Source organism: Andrographis paniculata, unplaced genomic scaffold, assembly GCF_009805555.1.
Source record: "Andrographis paniculata isolate CXL003 unplaced genomic scaffold, ASM980555v1 Contig61END, whole genome shotgun sequence".
NCBI lineage: Eukaryota > Viridiplantae > Streptophyta > Magnoliopsida > Lamiales > Acanthaceae > Andrographis > Andrographis paniculata.
In genome coordinates this window covers 2,494,991-2,515,800 of record NW_026137597.1, presented here as the reverse complement: position 1 = coordinate 2,515,800, position 20,810 = coordinate 2,494,991, and the positions used below count along the sequence as shown (strand labels likewise).

Here is a 20,810-nt window from a genome sequence, read left to right as displayed (position 1 = left end):
CAAAAATGCAAGTACCGAAGACACTTAGGGGTTAAAGTAAAATAACTATGGGGACTCCGTTCTTACCGTATTTTTTATGATGTTGGTTGGGTTTGTTTGATTGTGGTTTGAAATTAATTTGAAATGAGATATTGATTTAAATTTTTATTTAGATAGTATTTTAAAAAAATGCTTAGCAAGAGAAAATAGTGTATTTTTTTTCCCTTTTATCATTCAAAATAAAAGTATTTCATATTAGATAAAAGTTTGTATGTTTTTTTTTATTTTAAATACAAATCAATATTAAATATCATATTAATATACTATTTAAACAAAAAGTGAAATAAAAAAATACAATTTTCAAATCAAAACCAAATAAATCATAAGATTTTCCTATTATCATTTAAATTAAGTGCATATATATTTAGATTTTAAAATCTCAAAAATAATATATATAAATGATATAATTAATATGTATTTAATATATTTATATATCCTTTTTAATTATGCAAAAAATAAAAATTTAAAATATTTTATTTATAAAGGGTTTGTTTGTTTTGATTTTAAAGTGAGTTTTTGTTTGAATTTTTATTTAAATAATATTTAATATTGTACAATAATTTTATTAGATAAAATAATATATTTTTATTAAAATCTGGTGGTTGTGGTATAGTTTTTTATTTAAATTAAAAAGCAAGCACAATTAATATATAATAATTATAAAATAATTAAAGTAATATATATAATAAATATTAATAAAATAAAACATATAATATACCGTTAACAAATTAATTAAAAAATACATAAATAAAGGTATTTAATAATATAAATATAAATATAGTATGTCATAAAAAGTAACTAAAACATTAGATAATAATAATAAAAAAATAAAGAAGAGTCTAGAATAAATTTACAAATAAATAAATAAAAATTATAAATACATTCTAGAACTATCTCTTTAACTCTCTAAAAACAGATAAGGCTAACTAAATAATAGTGATTTAACTTTTCGAAAGTCTCAAAAGTGGTGCATTAAAATTAGGGAATACCTAGAATATTTTAGATTCGGGTAGAGTTTTTGTCCTATAAAAGGACTCCGCTCCTCTCATTTGTATTATCCAAGACATTCCCAAGTTTATGCTTTTGTTGGTGCTTAGTGAGTAGGGAATGATTTTCAAAAACACATCTAGGCTATGATTAGGGTTTATTTTTTTTATTAGGGCTTTCTGAATGGTTCTAATTCTTTGGTAAGTGGTTTTTGAGCTTGATTCATTCAATTTTACCATCTTAGATTATTTTAATTTTTCTATATTTAATTGATTTTAATTTGTTTGTTTGTTTTGGTTGAATTTTCCATTTTTCAGATAATTTTAATTTTTTTATATTTAATTTATTTTAATTTGTTTGTTTTGGTTGTTTCAGGTGGAGGAATGAGATGAGACAAGACACAAGATAGACGATATGAGATCAAGACAACATATTCTGGAACATAGGGAGAGTGAGAGGTAGGTTGAGGTGGAATTGATATGTGACATTCATTATTGTGTGTGATATAATATACTTAATATAATATCAACTTAAACATGCTGGCCTTTGAAATCATTTTTTTTCTTTTTATCCATTCAATGTGGTTTTTTTTATTCATGGTACATCCTGATAAAAAAAAAAAAATTGAAAAATTTAAATATTTTAGAAAAAAATTCAAAAATAGTGTCTTTAAACCCTGTCTTTCAGGGAACATATACATATTTCTTCACTCATTTGAGTGGAGATTTATGGTCTGAAGGAAAATTAAGAGGAAACCAGATATATACATAAAACATGATCACAACCTGTTTTGGAAAATGTATGCTCTATTCAATATTTTAGTCTTTGTGTTCAAACTTCTCCACATTGACCCAAAATGTATGCTCCATGAATATTGGTTGGAAATAGTTTTGAGCTAAGAATAGCTAATCAACGTTGTTCAATGTATACCAAGTAAATTCTACAATACTCATTTGCCAAATTACAACACATTGGTGGATGAATGTGGCTATGAGTATATATAAAGAATCATCTCTTTTTGTACTTTCTTATGTAATGCATGCTTACCGTGCACATTGAGATTTTATGCAGTTATGGGTCAATTTTGAGAATGCTTTTATATGTTTGAGTGGTGGTTTGATCAACCTATAGTACTCATATTATTATGCTAAAATTACTTAATCTCTTAATTAATTAAAAGCTTTTTCCATGTTGTGTGGATTTTTTATTGTTTCCTTCAATACCATGTGTGAATGACCCAAGCAGTGTTTTCCGCATACAACACAACGCTGACATCAATATTGAGCTGTCAGTAACATTTATTATGTCTAGGATTTTGATGAGTTAAATTCATTTTGCACATGCATGTCAGCATATGCGACAATAGCCCAAAAGTTGGAAAAGGGCTTTGCCTTCGTTGTGTGACAATAAAAATATTCATAAATTTGTAACGCTTTCATTCATAAGCCTTTGCCTCAGCCTCTGCTTGTTTGCAGTAATAGTCTTTGGTTAGAACCTCGTGAAATATACGTGTGTGTTTTCTCTAGTAGCTGCATAGAAATTTTCATCCCAACATGAAATTTTCACAGACGTAATAGGGGTGATACATATAATAAGAGATCATCTTCATCTCGTTGGCGATTGGCACCCCATGGTGCTCTGCCCCCTTTATTCTTGTATACAGTTGTATTGTATTTTCCATTCTTTTCAAGGTTTTGAGATTCTCATTCATTCTTCGGCTACAGAAGGGCTGTACAAGATGGTCCGTTGGTGCTTGATTCAGACGAGAGCCTTGACCTAGTCTAGTAATATTTACCGATCTTTTCTATAAAACCATCGAATCAATATCATTTGAAATGCTTCATCCAAAATTAATTTTTCATTGACTTTTACATTAGTTATCACTGCAGATATTTTTTGATAGCTCTGCATTCATGTGCAGGGATACAAATTTAATCTTTAGGCTAGGCTTCTACTCGATGTGAGTTTGGGACGTCCCTTTTTTCATTTGTAGAAAGAAATATCCGTTTCATCTATTTGGGATCATTTTATTGGGTAGTAGCCTAAGTTTCTCATGTTTGTCCAATCCGCTTTCACTTTCTGGACTAGGCAATTAGAATGCTGCTCTTTTCCGATGTCAGGCTCCATCTCTAGTTTTGTTTAGCGTGCACCGGTATATTTACATGTAACGTAAAAATGGAGTAAATGATTCAACAAGTTGAGGTATTAAGTTCAGACAAGCCATCCTTAGAAGTCTTGGAAATAATTTTTAAAGGCTGCTGGAAGATGCTTTGGAGTTCTGTTCTCTTATGCTACTATATATTTTGTATATTGAACAATATTAAGTGGGCATCGGATGTGAAACCTTTTGGTTTATTGCAGCACATGGAGGTTGCGCAAGAAAACTTCAGCAGTGGTGGTCAAGGAAACTATGCAACAGCCGCAAAACATGTTTCCAAAGTGATAGATTCAAGGGTCAAGGAAACTTTAGTGGTGGTCGAAGCAGCAGCACCAATGTGGCCTCGGCCCAAATCCAATGGCTCGAGCGTTGAAAGATAGATATGGTTGAGGCCATTTTTCAATTGGCTGATGATTAGGAGATGTGGTGAACTTTCAGGTTAAAATGCTTTTTGAATTTGATATGTTGTAGGAAAATAAATTATACAAATTATGCTAACTTGTCAAGTATATGATTATTATTAGTACAAATATTCTTATTTTGCTCTGTTCTAAGCGTATAGATTTGAAGTCAAAATAATTTTAATCTATGATGTTATGACAAATATTTTAAAATTAGTGCTATAACTATCAATGCTTTGATTTTTGTTTTCCCAATATGAATTAATTACTGCAACTTAATGATATATTTTTGTTTTCACAGTCATGAGATTGGATGAAAGATGGACAGTCAACAACATAAATTTATGCATAAATTAAGAAAATGTATCTATAAATATTACATTTCTTTATTAGGTTAGTGATCATAAATTCAAGCAAGATCATTTTCATACCAAAAAAAAAAAAAAAAAAAAGAAGAAAAAGAAAAAGAAAATTATGAATTTGGATTTTGAAGAAGATGGATCAAAATGATGTACATTTCAGTGAGTACTAGTACCCCATGATCGAAGATGAAATTTTAAAAAACCGTGAATATAGTATTTGTTTTTTTTTCGTTTATCACAAATGTAACGTAGTGGTGACTTTATTGTATATCATACATTTACTCTTTGAACATCATATTATACATATAAATAAAGCATACTTATATTGTTCGCCTAGTGTGACTTTCCCGTCCGGCCTAGTTTGCAGGGTATTAGGTAGGGTATTAGGTTTGGCCGGGGGTTTATCCCGTGCGCACTTTCGGGTAGAGGCTGCAGGTTCCCACGTCATAAAAATAAAAAAATTAAATAAATAAATAAAGCATACTTATATTGTTTATCCAACATGTCAGTAGTCACAAGTAGGAGTTATTAAATCATCACCAAAATTGATTAAAAATATGGATATTCAATAGAATATATTGTGGGAAGAAAAAAAAATTGCGATCGGAATTATTTCATTGGGATGATTTTAGATTTTACTGTGTAAAAATAAATAGTATTAATTTAAGATTTTATTGAATTTTAAAAAGTGTATAAATTTCTGATTTAGAAAACTCACGTGCTCTATGTAGAGTTTGATGAAGTTTATGTATTGATTTAAATTGATTTTTTTTAGATTTGATTAGATTGTTTATGGATTTATACATATTTCATAGGATTGTAAATTTTTTTTCTTATTGATTTATATAATTTGTATAAATTTATATGAAACACATTTGTAGATATTTTTTTTTGAATAACTAAATAAAAATACAAAATATATAGTATTACATTTTTATAAATTAAAGTTTATATGAATATATATTATATATTATTAATGATGTATAATAATTATATCATAATATTACTTTTGTATATTAATATTTTAAAATTTATCATTTTTATAATATTATTATTCAATATATAATTTAGCATAATTTTATTATATGTGTATATATATTATTAATTTAATAATTTCAATGTGAAAACACAATAAGATAAAATGAATATGGAGAGGAATAATGTTCTACAAGCCAAGTGTCTTGGCTTCAAATCCTCTCCATGATTTTTTAAATTAAATTTATTCGAATTTTTTTTTATGCAAGAAAAAATAATAATTAATTTAAAATTTCAATTAAAAGATATATTTTTAAAAAAATGCTAATAATTTACTATTAAATTTTAATTTTAAAATTATTACTTATTTTTCACTAGCATATTTTAAAATATGAAATTTTTATTATTTTATTACAATATTATAATAATATTAATAAATATTATCACTAATAATAATAATAATAATATATGTTTTAAAAATCCATCAAAATCTCTACTTATTTGTACAATTTGTTCATAATTTTTCTTTAAAATCCAATAAAATCCACACACTTGTCTATGGGTGATTGAATACCATAAGATATTAAAAAACTTTTAAATGTCAGAATTGAATATCTCCAAATTTTAAAAAACTTTTAAAAGTTTGGATTGAATATCTTCAAATTTTAAAAGACTTTGAGTTGAATACCTCTACATTTTAAAATATTTTTAAAATTCAAGATTGAATACATAATAGTCCAGTAGAATCCTGCAAAATCATGATTGAATACATCGCTCATTAGATTTGAGATATCATTAGATCTTGTATATTTTGAAGTAAGAAAGTCAAACTTACCTATTACAATGAAAATTTAACGTGTAGAAAATATTGCATCATATTACGATTATATAAACATCATTTGAAAAAAAAAAATATACATTGTATTTAGTTTACCACAAAATATCATAATAGTACTATGATTATAACTAAAACATCTATACATCATTACGTTTTGTATTGCTAAATATTCTCTTAAAAATTATTATCATGTTTAATCGATGGTTTTGGAAAATCAAAATCAAAATCAATTTTATCATATAAGGTAATTGCATCACATCGTATCAAAATTTAGAAATGTTAACTTATTTACTACTCAATCTTATTTCTCCTCAACTTAGGGACAATATCCAAGAAAATTGGAGAATTGATATGGGTTTCAAATCAAATCGATTCCACTTAATTTTTCTATTATTTTAACATCATAAAATTGTATAGATAAATATCCTGTCATATGGTGGGTAAAAAAAAAATGATTAGTATTTATTTACACAATGTTTATACTGAACTGACATTATAATTTTATATTACGTAAATCAATTCATAGTATTATATGTAGTATAATTTATAATATAATGTATCATTTACTTCTATAGGCAATTATTACTGGGTGAATGCATCATTTTCAAAAATTGATGATGCGTACACATTATATTATAAATACGCACCTAGTCGAGGGTTACAAAAGAAAAGTCAAAAACTGATCCCAACAAGTGCAATACGTACATCCACTTCATTGCAATAAAGACGAGCGGCGAACAACGGAGGGAGGGAAAGACAGTGGCAGCGTGGCTGGGAATCGCGTGGGGAGATTTTTGTGCTCGCGGGAGTAAAACTCTGGTGATATCTTGGAGGTGGGGAAGGTGTTTGCATCGAGGGTTAATTAAATTAACTTTGTGGTATTATTAACTTAATAAAAATATTGCTTCAATATCATAAACTGTAAATAGCATATCATATATATTTAGTAAACAGTTATATATTTTTGAATTAGGAAAACTATTAATTTGTTAATATATATAATATTTATTTAAGGAATATTCTGAAATTAATACATAAAAATATCAGTGCAAGAATTTGAATATTGTTTTTCATAAATAATTTCGTTAATTGAGATTATATTTGATTAATTGATAGATTTTGTATCTAAAAATATAAAAATGTCAAACTTCATTGAAGTTATATTTGATTAATTGATAGATTTTGTATCTAATAAAAATGTCAAACTTATGAGTCATAATGAACATTTCATGTATTAAAAAATGTTGCCTCAATTTATGATCATGTGAACATCATTTTAAGACATCACACTACAAGAAAATATCATTTTTTAACAAATTCTTTTTTGTCCATAAATTCACTTTTTTTTATTACTAATGACATTAGAGACGGAATTAGGGATAAAATTACGTTAGCTAAGCGAACTTTAATGAAGAAATTCCGTTACAAATATACTATTTTTTTTGTAGTGTCATATATTGTACTTATATTGCAATAAAACATCATTATAATTTGTGTAGTAACTATTTGGATAAGTTTCTAGATAAAAAAATAAAAGGTTGATTCAACATATTCTAATGTGCAAATATCATATATAAAATCGTATCACTATTTTATTTTATTTTTTGTCCACTAAATTTATATACAATCTATTTATAATAAATAATTTTATCAACTCAAAATTTTATTATTCTTAATTTAAGAAATAATAACTAATTTGTCACTTTTCTGTGGATAAACTATCTTTTTAGTTTCGAATTTGATCTATTTTATCATTTTATGACTTTAAATGGACCATCTCTGAAAATAGTCCCGCAAGTAAAATTTTTTCGCTAAAATAGTCTTCGGGTGTCGAACTCGCCACGTTGGCCCGCCGTTGACGCAGCTGACATATCATTGTCACGTAGATGCCCAGCTGAGAAGGTCAGAGAAAGGAAGAGCGCCGACGAGTTTCGATGACAATATCAACAATCCGATTTTTCTGCTCCTTAAGGAGCCGACCTCCGGCTAATGTGTGGTGGTTTTTCGTGTGTTTGCTGAAATACTTGAGCTTCTTCAGCTTGGTGCTGCCGGAAACACGCCACCACTTCCCCGAACATCTTCTGCAAATTGAACTCTATCTTCAACTGCTGCTCGCATCACCGGAACTGGATGGTCCCGCGGATGATGGTTATTCCTTTGAAACCAAAATAACTCTGATATGTTGAAATTGTCCGACTCCATTCTCAATCAAGCAAAAATTAAAAAGGAAGCGGACTGGTCAAAGAATATAATAATCAGGTTGTGGAACAGAAATTCCTATAAAAATTCGTCAGCGCTTCCTCTTTTACAGCTGGATAGTAGGTCTGGAAATAAAAACACGGGCGTGTTCTATAGAAAAGGCTAGTGTTGGATATGAATCACTACACATGACAAAAATTGATGAATAAGTTTTTTAATGGGATTAGTTTTGATAAATATTTTTGAATGAGACTAAAAATAAAAATAATAATAATAAGATTTCAATGGGACTACTTTGGATATTTGCTCCAAATTAATATATTAGAAATAAAATAATATAAAAAAGTTAAAATTATAAAAAATAAATAACTTACTAATTATAAACAAACAAAATTAAGTTTTTGCATTGGGTTTTTTAAATAAGTTTAAAATTTTCAGATTATCGGGACTATTTCGTATTAGGTTTTTCATATTTGTTTGAGTTATCAGATGACTTGAAACAAATCATTGACCTAGATCTGACCCGAAAAAATTCATATCGTATTCGAATTATTAGACTTTTTGTAATATTCACGGCTTAACCCGACACACAAATACGACCAGAAAAACGGATTGACACCCTTATAAGAACTCAAGTATGGGTTCGAACCTGGACAATCCCAATAAAATTGGCATGTGTGTGCACGCGTGTGTTAAAATAAAATGTTAGCGTGGGAATCCGCAGCCGCTATCCGAAAGTGCGCACTGTGTAAACTTCCAATTGGGCGAACCATACTTGTGACAGGTGGAGCTAGAAACTTTATGTTCATAAGTTCACATCCCGTCCCGAGTCTACTTCTACACTATCAGATTATTTTTTACGAAACTTTTGTCATTGACTTCCGTGTATGACCTCACTTGATCGCTTTATTCATCATTTAGCTTTCAGTTGTTTTTTGAAATTTTAATTTTAATTTTAATTTAGCTTCCATTTGTTTTTAAAATTTTATTTAGAATTGGAGTTTTTTTATTTAAAATAATTATTTAAGTATTTTAATGTTTAAAAATATGTGTTATATGCGTGTTGATTAAAAATAGCGTTTTTATAAATAATACAATTGTAAAAAAATCATGGTAAAGAAATAAATTTAAAAATTAAAAAATCAATAGAAAATTAGAGTTAATTTTTTTTTTATTATTTAGTAAAATAGAAATATATAAAAAGAAATTACAACAATCTGGATAAATAATATAGAGGGGATGATGTGTACCAAATGAAAAATTCGAGGAATAATTTATGAGAAAATGATAAATCAAATAAGAAAAAGTTCTATTGAATTGGGAATTCGTCAAAAAATATTTTTATATTTAGTCGGTGATATATATTTTTTTTTGAATAATTATTTTAATATAACATTTATGAGATTATAATAATATATTTTTAAAGAAAACTATGAAAACTAAATAGTAAAATAAAATAAACAAACAAATTAACAAATAAACATACTCTGAAATATTCTTATTTTTCTTTGCATTCTATTTCTTGCACGACGAAGAAAGACAAGTAAAAAAAAAAATAATAATAATTTATTTATCATATTCGACTTAATTTCAATATTATGTCAATGACATATGAAATATAAACCAAAGTAAATGAGAAAAACGTTAAATATTATTAACATTAATATAATAGTACAAATATCATACATGAATTGATAATATCACACAATACACTATATTTATCTAATCTCAACCATCCGATCATTCATATGACAAGAGCCTAATGCCTTGCAAAACTACACTCGACAAGACAAGTCACACTAAATGAACCATATGTAGCAGGTAGATCTGGAGGCGTTAGTGTACATTGTTAACTATATATTCAATGTGTTTAATATATAAGAATAAGTATGTTTGTTTTGTTAGATTGTTGAAAAGTAAATTTTGTGATGTGAGATATAAGAAATTGTGTAGGGAATATAAATATAATGACTATGTGTAGTTTATTAATTTTTTGAAAAAAATGTTATATATATATTCAATTTTTAGTGTGTTGAAAGAATATTGATTATGTGCTATCTATTGCTATTAGTATTGCATATAAACATTAACAGTGTGTTGTATATAGCTATATATATATATATATAAGATTGTTTAAATATTTTAAATTTTATATCAAATAGTGCTTCATATATGTTTATTATGGGTATGTTTCTTTGCCTGAGTTTGAAAAAAAAATTGATTTGACTTTGGTATTAAAATAATGTATGATGTGATATTTTATGAAAAGAAAAAACGTATTTTTTTTCTTCGAAAAATACAGAATTCAAACCATAAAAATTTGATATTTGGAGTAAAAGAAACATAACCTACCTAAATTTTGTATTTAGGTATATTGTTGTTTGTAATTATATAACTGTCAAAATTTTTCTCTAAGTTATTTTACCAAATAGTGTTAAATAGATCTTAGGAATATATTATTTGTATTTATATACATATATTGTTGATTAATTACATATTAATGATTTGCTTATTGTATGTATATTTATAAAGCTGTCTAAAATTTTTTAAATTATTTTACCAAATAGTGCTAAATAATTTTGTGTCTAATTTAAATAAAGATATATATGATTTATTTATATTATATTTAATGACATGTCAAATTCACATGCCCAAATAACACAACAATCCTCCTCTATGTTATTCTCAAGTCTATATTTTTATATATAAAAAAGCAATAATCTATTAAACATTTCATCCTTTCTACAATATTGGATATTTTTTTAATTTATCCCATAAATTTATTAAATTCAAATATAATTAAAAAATATCAATTAATTTAATAAATTACATAATATATAATATCCATACTCACTTAAAACCACTTTATTTTTGTCTCTTCAAAAAATATTTTTATTTTTATTTAAAATTTCACATTTTTTATAAAATAAATTATGATATTATTTATTATCTTAGTTGTTGGTATTTAAAATATTTTTAGTATTATATTTCAATAAAATATATATAATATTAAGTTTTAAATATTGATAAAAATATTTATTTATTAAAAAAAGATATAAAAAAAGGGATTTTCAGTGTTTACAAATTAGAAATTTAATTTAATTAATTTATATTGGTCAAATATAGTTAAAATGAATAAATTTATAAATTAATCATCTTTAATGGAACCCATAAAAAAATAAAGATCATTAATATTAAAATATTGAAATACATAGTTTAATTTTTAAATTATATATATTAATTTTATTTTAAATAATATAAATATCATTAATTAACTAATAATAATATTATAACTCCCTATCATTAATTAATTAAACACTAATGAAAAAAAATATATATAATTATCAATAGACATATAAATAAGTACAGAGTAATAATTTAGAGTGTGTTTATATTGGTTTTAAACTTAATTATTTATTATTTGAGCTCTATATTTTTCGAAAATAGTATATTCACAAAATATTTCAATTACATATGATTTTAATAGAAAATGCAAATCAAATTTTTTTTTTAAAAAATATAAAAAGATAAATAAATTTTCATAATGATTAGAACATCTCCTATAGACGACAAAATTTCCATCTCCAATACGCTCTTAGAATTCGAACGCCGTGGTAAAAATAGCCGCAGAGGAAATGACTCTCCCGCAATGAACGGTGCAGATTAAATATGGCGTTGTGATCCTCTAATCACTACGAGCAACCGAAGGGAAGGAACGTAACGAAAGTCAACTGGAGTGAGAGAGTTCACATTCCCATAACGATTTTCTACAATGAGTGCTCCGTCGTTATCCATTTCATCATCACACTTGGGACTTGGCGCAAATTGTCGGATACTCTGCGTCAATGTGCGGCTGGTCGCGGCGGAGGCGATGGGATTGAGGTACGGTAGGTAGGTGTTGATATTGTTGCGGAAGGAAGGAAGGACTTGGGAGTAAACTTGTTTTGGATTTTTATTTATTATTTTCAGGTGCATATTAGGCAGGGAGATTATGAAGGAAAAGCAATGATTGTATTGTGGGTAACTGTAGATGAACAAGATTCGAGCACAGTGCTGTATTGGGCTGAGAAGAGCAATGAGAGGAAGAAGAAGAAGAAGGCAGAGGGGAAGGTACACATTTTACAACTTTGATTCCTGGAGGTAGACTCTCTGCACTTGTGTATCTTCTTTATGTGTTTCTTCTGGATACTTTGTTTTTGATTCCTGAATAGGAGAAAAACTTTGATTATGTGCATCAAAAGAGCGGTTTTGGGCAGTATAATACCAAATACTATTACGAGATGGGTATTGAACACACAACAAGAACTTTCTGGTTCACTACACCTCCACCTGTTTGGACCTGATACTCCATATACTTTTGGTCTTATAGTTATATACATACATACATACATACATATATACATATATATCTACTTGTATACATACTTGTTGGATAGGCAAGATACATAATATGCTGTATTATGGTCTTGGAGAGCTTTAAATATCATAGCCTAAACTTGGAACTTCCCAGTGCTTCAAAATGATTGAATTGAAGTTTCGTGAGCTTTTTGACAGGGTATTTGGGGCAGAGTTACGACTCAATCAAGAAACTTACACATTATGAGAAGAATCCGAAGAAGGGGCAGACTCTGTTGTTTGTTGGCGATCTTTCTTATGCTGATAGGTATGATTTCCTTGACAATAGGAGGTGGGATTCATGGGGGAGGTTTGTGGAGAGGAGTGTGGCTTTCCAACCCTGGATTTAGACTGCTGGAAATCATGAGACCAATTTCGATCCTAAAATTGTAAGTGTTCTTGGTCTCCTTTAACTGTGCAATTTCTTTCATTCTTTCATTAGAGGGATCATATCATAGAATCAATCCATATTTTCATTTAATCATAAGTGCTTGAGCTTCTCAAATTCCATTTCTGAAAAAGAATTATGTTTATGCTCGCTGTTGGAATAGAGGATGAGTAGATATCTGATAATTTAGGAGATGAAATTAAAGAATGTGTTGTCCGTTTATACTTTTAGGTGTGTTGTATGAATATATTTTTTTATGCTGAAATCAATGGTAACATATGTTGTACGGGATCAACTAGGCTTACAGCTGTTAAATCTTTGCAGGGCGAAACGAAACCATTCAAGCCTTATAAGCATCATTATCACGTCCCTTACAAAGCATCAAAGAGCACCGAACCATTTTGGTACTCTATTCAACACATATCATAGTTCTGGCTTCTTATTCAGCATACGGTCGGTAAATAAACAAAATGCAATCGCAAAACTGGTCAAAATGGCGTGCGACTACTTGTTTGTTATTCTTTTTTGCTCCCTTTTGAAAGGTAAATACACTCCTCAATACACGTGGCTCGAAGAGGAGCTGCCGAAGGTGAACAGATCGGAGACGCCATGGCTGATTGTGCTGATGCATTCTCCATGGTACAACAGCTACAACTACCACTACATGGAAGGAGAAACCGTGAAAGTTATGTACGAGCCGTGGTTCGTCAAATACAAAGTCGACGTCGTGTTTGCTGGCCATGTACATGCCTATGAACGATCGGTATGTTGCATCAAACAGCCACAGATTGATTGCTTTGATTCACATTCTTCCATCAAAATCAGTTTCATATCTTTATATAGGTATATATACTTTTGTACGTGTTTGTTCTCTATAAAATGATAGATATTTCAGGAACTCGTGTCTAATATTGCGTAAAATGTTGTGAATGGAATTTGTACACCGATGAGAGACCAATCGGCCCATGTTTACATAATCATCGGAGATGGGGGAAATCTCGAAGGCCTCGCTACCAAGTAAGAAACACACACATAAAATGTAATGTTTCAAATGAAAATTTTAAAATTTTTTAATATATTAAAAAAATAAATATTTGATTTGATTCTTCTAAAAATAAATATTTGATTTAACGAAGGCTTAAATGATTGTAATGTAATGTCAGCATGACAGAGCCACAGCCGAAATACTCGGCGTTCCAGGAGGCGAGCTTCGGACATGCAACATTCGCTATAAAGAACAGGACACACGCGTACTACAGCTGGCACCAGAACCAAGATGGGGTCGCGGTGGAAGCCAACTCCATGTGGTTCTTCAACAGGTATTGGCATTCTATCGACGATTCTACTGCTACCACTGCTCAATAATAATAATAGTAATTTGTTATAGGGTACTTGTATTTCCGACTGTAGTTGCTATGCTGCTTTGTAAGAAAGCAGTACAAATTTCTGGATATTTTTTAAAAATATCTAAAGGAAATGCTTATTTCCGACTATAGAACTATAGCTATATTTGTGGAACTCTAGTTTAAGTCGCCAACATCGTAGAGATAATAAATGTAAAACTACTATTAATATTGATGTTAGCTAGAGCATTGTATTGAAGGAAACAATAAATATTAACCTGCACGAAGGGTTATATTTATTTAAGAGTAGGAAAAGACAAAACGAGGAAACTACCTAATCTATCTAATGCAGCCAATTATTCATAATGGAATCGCTTGCACCATGAGGGTTTTGGAAAAAGAATTCGTTATCCGAATTCAAATTGCCAATTATTACGAAATCTAACACATTCAATTAGAAAAACAAAAACATTTTGTTGCTCTAAAGATTCTATACTTTATCAGAATCATAGGAATGAGTACTATTGGTAGATTAAACCACACACTCAAACATATAAAACACATTTAGCCGAAGCTTTTATTCCTATGCATATCCACACAAAAGCACTTGCGAAAACCATCCATAACTTACTTACCAATCAAGCAAATTATCTTAGCCAGTGAATACAAAATTTAGGATGTCTCATTTGCGCGCATGAATCATTTTACCCATGAGAATATATATAAATATTAAGGTTAGAAACAATTTTAAATCCATACTTGCAAGTGTCAATCAATCAGAAAATCAATGTCCCTATTGCGTAATTGGTGTGCTTTGGACATACTTGTAATTGGTGTGCTTTGGACAAACAAAATACTTACAATCGATAGATCGACCGCGAAAAATCAAAACCCTATTGAACTTACAATGTACGCTCCTTCCCAATGTTGAATTAAGTACAAACAATGACTATGATCCCACAAAATTACAACTTGTTACCTACTAGCTAAGAAGATCCCTCAAGAACAGAATTATATTCCGGTGCATCAATCCAAACAGCTTCGTGGGGTTCCTCGAGGCAATACTTGAGGTTCGTCCGAGAAAAAGGCTCATCCGTCCTGGCATGTTATCCTTCTTTTTTCTTAATTGGATGAGTCAACCTATAGGGTTTATGAAAATTGTTAGCCCTCACAAGTCTGTCGCTGTCAACACAGGTCCGAACAAGAAAGATGTCTCCTCCCCAAATCCAGCGCCAATCAGTCCACTCAAATGAATGAAGACATTTTATAGCTGGCTCGGGTGAAGCACATTTCTCGGATCCGTGCCGCTGAGCGTAGCCGATGAGATGGCAATTTAGGGACCTGCAGAAAGCATAAATCGACCATAAAAATCGAAACTGGTTGTTTGAACAGAATCAAAGTGAACTTTGAGCAAGGCGAGAAACCAGTAGTTTTTCTGGTTGGACATAAGTCTCGACCCGAGCCGAGACCGGGCAGTCGTTCACACGAATCCCTGTTTATCATGCGCCAGCTCGACAAAGTTCGCTTCGATGACACCTGAAAGACGACCAATGTTAACATGACCGACGATAAAATGTGTTCGACCCAACGATAGGGATGGACAGCGTACCAACGGCTCCTCTGCCGTCGTTTATAGCTGAACAGCGTACCGACGATAAAATGTGTTCAACTGTGTCGAAATCCAATTGAGGCGATCCCTCGTCTTCCCAAATATTGTAGATTATGATCCGCGTTCCTTGTTCATCCAAGAAATCGAACTGCAGAGGAGAAAACTATAAATTTTTGTTCGTCATCTAGGAATAGTATCTGTTCTTAGTCATCAATTCAAAAGCTACCTGACGAAGGAGATCTTTGTCGAACGGCCACCACTCCTGGATGATTTCAAGATTTCGTAGCCAAGAGTGAGCTGAAGATTTTTCGGGTTTGATCCAAGTCCTTCCCCTTCACTCATAATTGATTGTATAGTTTGATAAGAACAAGATCCAATGAGTATTGCATGATTAATTGATGCATCATAGTTTCGTCACGGTAAAGATACTTGCTTTAAATATTTAATCAATTTTACAAAACCTACCTCAGAATTGTATTTGATTCATCATTAGCAAAACCAACACGTATCTCACCACCGTTCCATCCATGGCCCAACAATTGATTCTCAATCCCCAGCCAGATCTTCTCAGTATTCTTCTGTTTCAAATTGCGGTGTCAATCTCATTTTGCCTCTCATAACTTCAAGTGAAGCAACAAAACAAATAAACGAAAATCAAACAAGCAAATCAACTGGAAATTAAAAAAAAAAAAAAAACACAAAATCAACCAACCCGAACCAGAGAAAGCCCTTATTACATCGTAAATCCTAATTTGAACACGCAACCATAGCGCCGCAAAAATATACATTAACCCTAATTTCACTGTTGAAGATTTATATAGTATTCACTAGATCCTTCTAGAAAGTTCAATATATTTTTATTCATTTAATTATATTTTTATTATATTCTAAAAATTTTTATAATATTTTAAATAGAGTTTTTTTGGTGCGCGGTCCGTCCGCACCCACTTTTTCCCTACAGCATCGCTTTCCTCTTAGGAACGTTGTCTTCTTTCTACCGATTTAGATGCCTATAATTAATTTATTGTATGTTTTTATGTTCTCCTTTAGCAAGCACTAGAAATTAATAGATTAAATAAATAAATATAAGTAATCTAATATTGTATATTTTTATATTCTCCCTAGCAAGAAGTAAAAATTAATAGATTAAATAAATAAATATAAGTACTCGTAATATTAAAATTATAGAAGACAAATTAAAATTAACTAAATTGATAAATTAATAAATTAAGTAATTATATATTTAGAACAAGTGAATGAAATAAGAATAAAAAATACATAAGAAGATAAACCAAATGATTGCAGAAGATGAATAGAAAGAGAATTGTATAAAACACAATAAATAATTATCCTTATTTTGTTTTTTTATAATTAATAAGTGTGCTCTTCATATCAATTTTTGATTTTTTTCTTTTTTCTTTTTTCTTTTTTTTTTTAATTATAACATATTGTCTACGATTATCTCTTATTTATTTCATTTTATTTTTTTAAAAAAAATCTCAATTGCGTCTTACATTCTTATCTCTCTCTATTTTTAAATTGATCATCACCTGTATGTCTGCTGTTGTACTCTTTAAATAATATTGTTGTCCTATTTTAGAATTAATATTGTACTTTTGTGATATAATTATTGTGCTATTGTGATATGATCATTGTGTTTTTCATATCAATTTTTTGGATACCTTTCCTTTTTGTTTTTTTTTTTGTGCATTCTCAAATTAGTATGAATCACTGTTGTGTCCAAATCTTTATGTGGTGGCTTATATTCTGCAATTTGATTTATCTATGAGAGAAGTTTATACATGGATGATCCAGTGGTTCATTGTTTGAATTATGCATTTACAGTAACTATTTTGATATTTAATTGCACTATATGACTTACATAATATACAAAAATTAAGTTTATATATATTATATGCATATTGTGTCTGTGTCGCATTTTATTGTGATATTTTAATTTTTTTTTAAAGTATTCTTTGTGTTTTTTTAAATATTATTGTTGTGCTATTTCATAGTTTATTTTGCTTTTATGATATAATCAGTTTGGTTTCGATATATAACAATTGTGCTCCCCTTATATAACTATTGTGCTCTTCTTTTTTTTTTTTTTTTTTTTAATGTTTATTGCACTATTAGATAGTATGGATTCATATATCACCAAATCACAACAATCAGAATTTCAAATTTTTATTAACATATACACGCAAACCCACTTTGTTAGTTCATTGATTTTACTGCATGTCTGCCCTCATCCTTTTCAGTCTTCAACTGAGCTTTACCATCTGCGTAGCATCTGCCTCTGCTTATGCTATTGTTATTAATTAAGGTTAACTATAATAAATATTAGTTCGGATAATTAATTATATATTTTGATTTGCTACTAGGATCTTTTATTCGAAAGCCGATGCCGTACACTCTCATTTTTTTTTTTTTTATTGTGTTATTTTGAAAATTTTATTTTGTTCTTTTGAAGTAATCTTTCTGTTTTTTAAATTTTATTGTTGTGCTATTTCATAATTAATATTGTGCTTTCTTGATATAATCATCGTGTTTTTTAAAATAATCAGTAATAATATATATTTTTTGTTTGGAGAAATAATCTAGATTGAATGAACATACGAATAAATCGTATTTCGCAGGGTATACACGATTTTGGATATATTTTGAGTCGCAAAGATTCGCTTGGCTTATACGATATTTCGACCCTATTAACGCCCCGAGTTACACGAAATTCGTACGAGGATAAAACAAAGCAACACTCGGATTTTAGTTAAAAAATCAAGCAAGTAAGCATTGCGAGATTATTTGCGCACACAGATTTATTCTGTAGACAATATTATTTTTTGTTCTTATGTCTGACAATTATGTAGTGGATAACAAAAAGTAGTGGAGGTACCCAAAAGCGGATATCTTCATTGCGGATGGTCTAATGTCAACATGACAGAGCCACAGCCGAAATATTCGGCGTTCCGGGAGGCGAGCTTCGGACATGTGACATTCGCTATAAAGAACAGGACACACGCGCACTACAACTGGCACCAGAACCAGGACAGGGTCGCGGTGGAAGCCGACTCCATGTGGTTCTTCAACAGGTACCGGCAGTTTATTGATGATTCGACTACTACCACTACTCAATAATAATAATAATAATAATAATATTATTAATAATAATAATTTATAGGGAATTCGTATTTCCTACTGCAGTTGCTATGCTGCTTTGCTTTGTAAGGAAGCAGTACAAATTTCTGAATATTTTTTTAACATATCTAAGTGAAATGCTTATTTCCGACTATTGAAGAATTGCTATACATGTTTATATGCATTTTTACAATTACACATGTTAAACTCTAGTTTAAGTCGCAAACATCCTAGAGATAATTAATGTAAACTACTATTCGATATTGATGTGCTAGAGCATTGTATTGATGAAAACAATAAACATTAATATGCACGAAGGGAAAAAAATTAAATTAGAGCAGGAAACGACAAAATAGGGAATCTAATCTATCAACGCAGTCAATCATTCATAATGTAATCGCATGCATCATGAGGTTCTGGAAAAAAACAAAAATATTCGATTGTTGTTCTAAAGATATTCAATAATTTATCAGAATCATAGGAACGAATACTATTGGTAGATTAGACCATACATTCAAACATATATAACACATTCGGCCAAAGCCTTTATTCCTATGCATATACATTCAAACATATATAACTTACTTACCAATCAAGCAAATTATCTTACCTATGAGAATATATATATATATATATATTTTGAGGTTAGAAATAATTAAAATTCATACTTGCAAGTGTCAATCAATCGAAAAATCAATGTATCCCCTTTGCATAATTGGTGTGCTTTGGACAAACAAAATACTTACAATCGGTAGGTCGACCACAAAAAATCAAAACCCTATTGAACTTACAATGTACGCTCATTTCCAATGTTGAATTAAGTACATACAATGACTATGATCCCACAAAATTACAACTTGTTACCTACTGGCTAAGAAGATCCCTCAAGAACAGAATTATCTTCCGGTGCATCAATCCAAACAGCTTTGTTGGGTTCCTCGAGGCAATACTTGAGGTCCGTCCGAGAAAAGGGCTCATCCAGCGTCGATCAGTCCACTCAGATGAATGAAGAAATTTGATAGCGCTAATCTTGTCAGTATTCAGTCGAGATGGCAATTTCGGGATCTGCAGAAAGCGTAAATCGACCATAAAGTTCGAAACCGGCAGTTTGAACCGAATCAAAGTGAACTTTGAGCAAGATGAGAAACCAGGAGTTTTTCTGGCTGGACTTAAGTCGTGACTCAAGCTGAGACAGGGTGGTCGTTCGCTCAAATCCTTGTTTATCGTGCGCCGGATCGACAAAGTTCGCTTCGAGGACACCTGAAACACGACCAATGTTAACATGACCTACGATAAAATGTGTTCTACCCAACGATAGGGATGGACAGCGTACCGACGACTCCTCTGCCGTGGCTTCCAGCTGGGTTCCAAACCCTCCAGAAAGGCTGTTAAGAAAAATTGAAAGTCGTAAAAATGGATCAAAACAGGGAGATATACGGCGCAGCGAACCTTGGTAAGGCAGTTCTTGTGGTATACGTTGAATCCTTGTACGTCGATACAGTGTTTTGCGTCTTTGATGAATCCAATCATCCCCATCGCGGACATCTGCATCGATGCAAGGAAATCGAACAAGAAAAATTGGGGGACATATGTACAAAAACAAACACAACAAATGCGCTTACATTCGGATCTTTCGACGCTGCTGGTTTGTAATGCATCTCTTGGGGGTAAATCATATCGTCGATTATATCCTGATGCTGAACATTGATGCCCCGTAAGACAATGCGAAATCCGGGTGGAATCTCATATACTGCTGCATTCTCTATCTGGCTCTCGTCTCGGCTGGCTCCTTGAATTTGTATGTCCTATTGGACAAGCAAATGCACAGATAAAATATTCAAAGATATGGTGGAGTTTGATAAGAACAAAATCCAATGACATTGATTTATGCATCATAGTTTTCATCACAGTAAAGGTACATACTTTAAATTCTTAATTAATTCTACAAAACCTACCTCAGAATAGTATTTGATTCATC

General features: G+C 30.0%; 1 protein-coding gene across 1 annotated transcript; it reads left to right on the top strand.

Annotated features, from left to right (window-relative positions):
- Window positions 1-3,390: 3,390 nt before the first annotated feature.
- LOC127260321 (uncharacterized) lies at window positions 3,391-18,978 on the top strand. Its single transcript, XM_051288038.1, has 9 exons — window positions 3,391-3,552; window positions 11,668-11,841; window positions 11,929-12,069; window positions 12,514-12,743; window positions 13,067-13,585; window positions 13,696-13,759; window positions 13,906-14,061; window positions 18,334-18,480; window positions 18,565-18,978. The coding sequence occupies exons 1-8, from the start codon at window positions 3,391-3,393 to the stop codon at window positions 18,466-18,468; spliced, it is 1,581 nt and encodes a 526-aa protein (XP_051143995.1). The 3' UTR covers window positions 18,469-18,480; window positions 18,565-18,978.
- The last annotated feature ends 1,832 nt before the right edge of the window (window positions 18,979-20,810 follow it).

Excerpts from the sequence above, each read along its gene's own strand:
- LOC127260321 (XM_051288038.1), top strand. The coding sequence starts at position 3,391 with ATGGAGGTTGCGCAAGAAAACTTCAGCAGTGGTGGTCAAGGAAACTAT. Across the intron at positions 3,553-11,667 it reads CCAAATCCAATGGCTCGAGC|GGAAGGAACGTAACGAAAGT; the intron begins GTTGAAAGATAG and ends GAGCAACCGAAG. Across the intron at positions 13,760-13,905 it reads CTCGAAGGCCTCGCTACCAA|CATGACAGAGCCACAGCCGA; the intron begins GTAAGAAACACA and ends ATGTAATGTCAG.